The 5756-nt window shown below is 40.2% G+C and overlaps 1 protein-coding gene across 1 annotated transcript; it reads right to left on the bottom strand.

Moving 5' to 3' along the window:
• Window positions 1–609: 609 nt before the first annotated feature.
• On the bottom strand, window positions 610–5128 carry LOC135468142 (protein FAM124A-like). The gene has a single exon (XM_064746227.1). The coding sequence runs from the start codon at window positions 1914–1916 to the stop codon at window positions 840–842; it is 1077 nt and encodes a 358-aa protein (XP_064602297.1). The 5' UTR covers window positions 1917–5128; the 3' UTR covers window positions 610–839.
• Window positions 5129–5756: the final 628 nt, after the last annotated feature.

Raw genomic sequence — 5756 nt, 5'->3', positions numbered from 1 at the left:
TCAAGTGAATTTGTGATAATTTTAAGACTGGTATGAAACACTGTCAGCATTGATGAAATCAACTTCTGTTGAAATGAACTGTCACTGTACAAGTTCTTCCCAGATTTTTCCCCTGCATACCTGATGGCCGTCATAGTCGTGAAATAGTCTTACATATAGCTATACCACAGATTTTTGGAAAAAAATCGACCAGCACAAATTCAGGCAAATTGGAAACACTATTGTGCTGTTCTTGACAAATACAGAAAATTTGATTTGACTATCAAATATGGATTTTTTGCCAAAAACAAAGTGCTTAGGGTTTAAGGTGGTGCTTAACAATTTTTCAATGGTATGACGACGAAGGAATCCCTAGAGTGCATGTATGTGTAATGTTCTTCCTTGTTGCAGGACGGATTTCCACCGCTCTTTTATCTAGTGCTCCTTGACCCAGATGACTTACCGAAGGCAGGTTAGCCCCACCACATTATATTGATACCGGTCAACCAGTCGTTGCACTACCCCTTTAATGCTGAACGCCAAGCGAGGAAGCTGCCACTTCCTCTTTTAAGGTGTTAGATATGACCCTACCCTGGATTGACTGAGCATCTGCCGCCCCCCCCCCCCCCCCCCCTTCAAAATGTAGATGTAAAAAAGTAACTGTTCTTAGAGCCTGTACCAAAATGGCCTTCAGAAAGCATTTTGGGTGAGGAGGTTATACGGAATAGATACTGATAACCTCAACAAGAAGAACTCATGTTGAAGGAAACCACAGAGAAATATAGATTTCTGAAATTAGACAAGGTAATGAAGTTAAATGATTTCTCAAAATGTAAATACTGTTATTTCAACGGTACCTCTTATAACCACACTTCGTTGAACTCTGATGAGTTTGTTACATGAAGTGGATATTTCTGGAAATTGTTACAGATGGCTCCAGTTGTGGCAAAACTTATTTGACTTATGGTTTCAATGTCTGAACTTCTTCCAGCATAAGCACATAATTCTGTTTTACAGTTATGATTGGTCGTAACGTAAGTATCGTTATTACTCCATCTTCCAGAATCTTGACTTTCGCTGTTTGCGTCATTGTACTTTGATACTAACATTTTGCCCTCCTTTTCTGTCGGTCTTGGAAAATGCTTAACGCGTACTTCTTGCAAAACAACATGGTTGCCATCCGGATCAGTAAGTCTGTAAGTGTCGCTTTGCAGTCGCAAGAGTTTACTTTGATACATGGGACGTAAAGATCTAATATCCTTTATCTTGAAAAAGAGAAACGTTGGATCCATTGTCTGCGGCAAAATGTTTGGGGAATACTTTATTGTTAGTTGTACACCCAACCCACCAGTGCTGCTACTGTACAGCACAAACGTACAGAAACCAGGCTTCGTACTCTCCATTTCCCGATCAGTTACAAATCTGTAGAACTCCACCATTTCCTGAAAATTGCGAGCAAATATGCATATTCTTATGTGTTCTTTCCCACGGTGCACGGGGTTTACAGACCAAAGAGGTAGACCTTCCCTAAGAAAGAAATACTCCTGCCTTGCAATGTTGAAGCTTGGGGTTCTTCTGCTGGATAGTTCAATTTTATGGTGAAACTTCCATGGTGCCTTAGACAATACTTCACGTATGTCATGAAATGAGAGACTTCCATGCTCCGGTAAAAACAGCATGATGCTGATGGCAGGTACAACAGCTCTGTGTCCATGCTGCTGCATGGACTTCCTGACCTCTAGTCCAGATCGGCATAGCTTTTCGGTAGGTCTAACTGGCGATTTCACATGTATTATCTGCAGTGAAGGTTCTATCCATTGTAGAAGTGACGTTATGGCGGTTTTTACAAAAACCTCTTCGTCTGGCTGTGTCAGTAAAACTAATGAGAATTCAATTGGTGACACTGGATTCAGGGCTCCGGCTGTGAAGGCATCCATCCTGTCATACTTTAAGAAGTTAACCTGAGGTGAACATCCTTTGAACGGTTGTGTTTATAGATCATCCTGTCAACTCTTGTGAAAAGCCCCTAAGCGGTAGCCTGTACACTCTGGTCAAACACTGCAAACGTGATTTAGGTGTATTTACTTGTCATCCCGCAATGTCACTTATTTCCCGAATAATTCGCATAAAACCTCAAATGCCCCTGTTCACCTCGCCTTGAATCGCTTGTGCCAAAGGAGATGACTTCCCTAATCCTTCCTATTCACTGGATAGAACATGCTAAGGCAATCGTGCAGTGGCTCTCTTCTGTACATCGGTATTTAGCAAGAATATATACTGTATCACGTTCAACGACCAACTCGTAATGCAAGGGTACCGCCTGGAACGAGGGTAACATATTGTGTCTTTATAGGGACGCCGTAACAGAGACGTAAAACAGCACACAAGCCCTAAAATGTGTCTGTATTCAAGCGCGAAAATTAGGCGGCTGTCGAGCCGTGGGTTACGGTGTGTCGTATACAATTAACAAGGGTACCCAACGCTGGAGACTTTCTTTAGGTGTTATAGACTAACGTCACGCCCCAAACGATTTTATGTGACCACCTAATGACTCCTTTTTTTCTCAATGACTGGATTACGAGCGAAAATCGAATTTTATGTTCGGTGAGAATTAAAGAGTTGGCATCGATAGCTACGGAGCACAAAGTAGTCTCGCAATGTTAGCCAACGTTCGTGGCTTAGGGACATGGCCCAGTGAGAAAGATCAATGCGGTGTGAAATAATGTGGAGATAGTATACAGCTGTTAATGGCGAAACTCGAATGTATACTTCGACAGTTAATAAAGGGATATTACCATGAGACCTTTGTCGTCCAATTGATGGATTTTCCACTACCATACAATGGCCAAGTGTGTGTTTTGTGTAATTTATTATCTGTTTGTACCGTAATATAGACCCCAATGCACAATTCATCAGAATAGTTGCTGGAAATATCTTTGCAAATTTCAATGAAACCTGTCTAAAACACCTTCGTCCTAAAGTATGGGTTTAACCAACCTCAGCTCAAGGTTTCGATATAAGTAGAATATTTATATGCAGGGATACGTTTCTAAAATGCATCAAGATTTAAAAATTAACCTTAATAGTGACTAAGGTTGCAATAATTTCTGTTATATGGTGTGACAGATACGTGTACCAAGATTTAACTCTTAAATTTATATAGGCCTTTAGATTTGAACAACCCTGTATCCATGACCTTGCGCTCCTTTGGGTGAGTGAGTGAGTGCTTGTGGGGTTTAATGTCGTACTTAACAATTTTTCAGTCATATGACGACGAAGCTATCCTTAGAGTGCATGTAATGTGCCTCCATTTTGCAGGACGGATTTCCACCGCTCTGTTGTCTAGTGCTGCTAAAGCGAGAGGCTTTACCGAAGGCAAGTAAGCCGCAAGAGCCATTATACTGATACGGGTCAACAGTCGTTGCACTATCCTCTTCATGCTGAACGCCAAGCGAGGAAGTTACAACTTCCTCTTTTAAGGTGTTAGGTGTGACTCGATCCAGGATTGACCCTGGATCTACCTCTCCCGACGCTCCATTGAGGTTTTGTTGTTATGTGTATAAATGTATATAGTGCCCCTTAAAGTTTCTAAGACATAAATTGTGCTACACACGAAGCGTTTCATTGAGGGAGTATCTGTATTATAGTAAAGTAAATAGAATATTATTGAGTAAGGCGTAAATCGAAACAAATAAGTAAATAAAAGTAAATTACACCATACGGTGCATGTGACAAGAGCTTTAATTCGTTCACTACCGGCTCTAAACAGCATTTCCCTTTCACTGAATGCATGCATGTTGATTCGGCGATGCACAATTACATATAGAGTTTTGGCGATGAAATGGCCGGTGTATAAATGTGTGATATGCATGCGTAACTGTTTAAAGTCACGCTTCTCCAGTCGTTCTTGAACGGACTTAAATCTCTAGGGACATGAATAATCGGGTACCGTCTTCTGTTATCTTTGCTGACTGAACCAATCAGAGTGCTTCCTCTGTGTCTCTGTGACTACGTCACATGGCGATGTGAAATGTTGCTTTTTACTATGTGTAATTGGCTAAAGAAACAGTGGATCAATACCACGTCTGATGCACCCATGTATATATGTCATACAAGACCGTTTAACGAGATGGAGAGCATTATGGGCCACGGATGTAGAGTTGTTCTTGTCTGGGCCGATCGGTTCGTGACCCGACCATGAGGTCCCAGGATCATATCCAGCTTTTGCTGGTTTGGTAGGGCCTGAATTAAGTAAGGACGTTTGTTAGGTATTTGGCAAAGGGCGATGGTTTACTTAAATAAACGCTTTCTGATCGTGATACATGCTTAGAATGATAGCTATATGGTACGAATATAATATATCTTTGTTTTTGAAGTTACAGAGTTTGTGATTGGCCTATGGTATTTGTATTTTTATTTAAAAAATTACATACAGTACAAGCATAAATGACTGCATGTCACAGTGCACAGTTGTAGTTTTAGCTAATACTTCGACTTTTTTTCCTCAACGAATTGAGCGCTTATGTCCTTGTATCTCTACCGGCTGCATGTAAAATGCTGATTACAATGGAGTGTTGGAACCAGGTTGCCTCTATCCATAAAACAGGCATCCGGTGCATATATATGTGAAGAATTATTGAGTATGTATTAAACAGCAATCAAATCAAAACCAGACATTACTTATGTAGTTTTGTAATCTTCAAATACGGGTAACTAATCTAACAGACATTGTATTTAAACCGATTAAGCCTTGTATTTGTGATCGACTTTGTACTCTGTTCTCTAGTTTTGTCATGAAAGTAATGTGATATCCTGGATCTTAGTTGCGCCATCGTAAATCTCCCCGACTATTTACAAGTGAACGCTCCACATATGTTATATAGTTCAAGTCACCTGTGTACCATAAATAAATGGGCTATTAGAAAGAATTTTGTTGTGTGGGTGTGGCAAGGAGCTTATGGGTATTGACAGAAATCGTCAACTATTTCATCTCTCAACATTAAAGGTGTTGAGCTTTGCACTTAATGACCGGATTACCTTGTCGGTTTAATAGAAAACCCTATTCTTGTAGAAATTTATGGAATGCAAATTTTTCTCGCAAGGCTGGCCACATTATGTTCAGAACGATGTGAGTCGGGAAATGATATAAATAATACGAGGTCAGTGAGAATATACAGAGTGTCTAGGCCTATGTTTCGTGCCTTCGTGGATGACTACAGGAGTGCTAGACAGATCAATATAATGCGGAACTTAGAAATGTGTTATGTATTCTCCGAGATATATATGCATGTCATTTCCTCGTAAATTGTGTGCATTTGGTGCACATGTGTTGATTTTATCGTGTACGCCTGGACTGGTCAACTTTCCTGTTATTCATTTCAGCGAAATGAATTAGTCCTCAGCAGTTTGCCTCCACGGCGTGCATATACATTCTATATACAAGCTATATATATGTCTGTAATGAACGCACATTTGCCGTCTACAAGTATTTACCGGATCGAAGAAACAACTCTCGGCTTTAGTACAGTTTTATTTTCATCTTATCGATCTATCATACAGTAGAAGTAATAAACTAAACATGCCTTCGGCCGTCGGTCAATATTACTCATTCATGTGTACAAAACTGTATGACCCTCAACATAACTCGACAATCACGTGTACTGTATACTGATAAAGATGTATGTGTGCATGTATCGTCATTATAACACACAAGATATTCCACTTTCCAAGTAATTGACATCTGTACACACGTGTATATACTATTATCCACGCCTGAT

This window comes from Liolophura sinensis, chromosome 6, assembly GCF_032854445.1.
Source record: "Liolophura sinensis isolate JHLJ2023 chromosome 6, CUHK_Ljap_v2, whole genome shotgun sequence".
NCBI lineage: Eukaryota > Metazoa > Mollusca > Polyplacophora > Chitonida > Chitonidae > Liolophura > Liolophura sinensis.
Note: the sequence above shows the minus strand (reverse complement) of the source record. Positions and strands in the feature narration are given on the sequence as shown.

Bases quoted from the DNA above. Each gene is read 5' to 3' on its own strand.
- LOC135468142 (XM_064746227.1), bottom strand. From the start codon at position 1,916: ATGGATGCCTTCACAGCCGGAGCCCTGAATCCAGTGTCACCAATTGAA.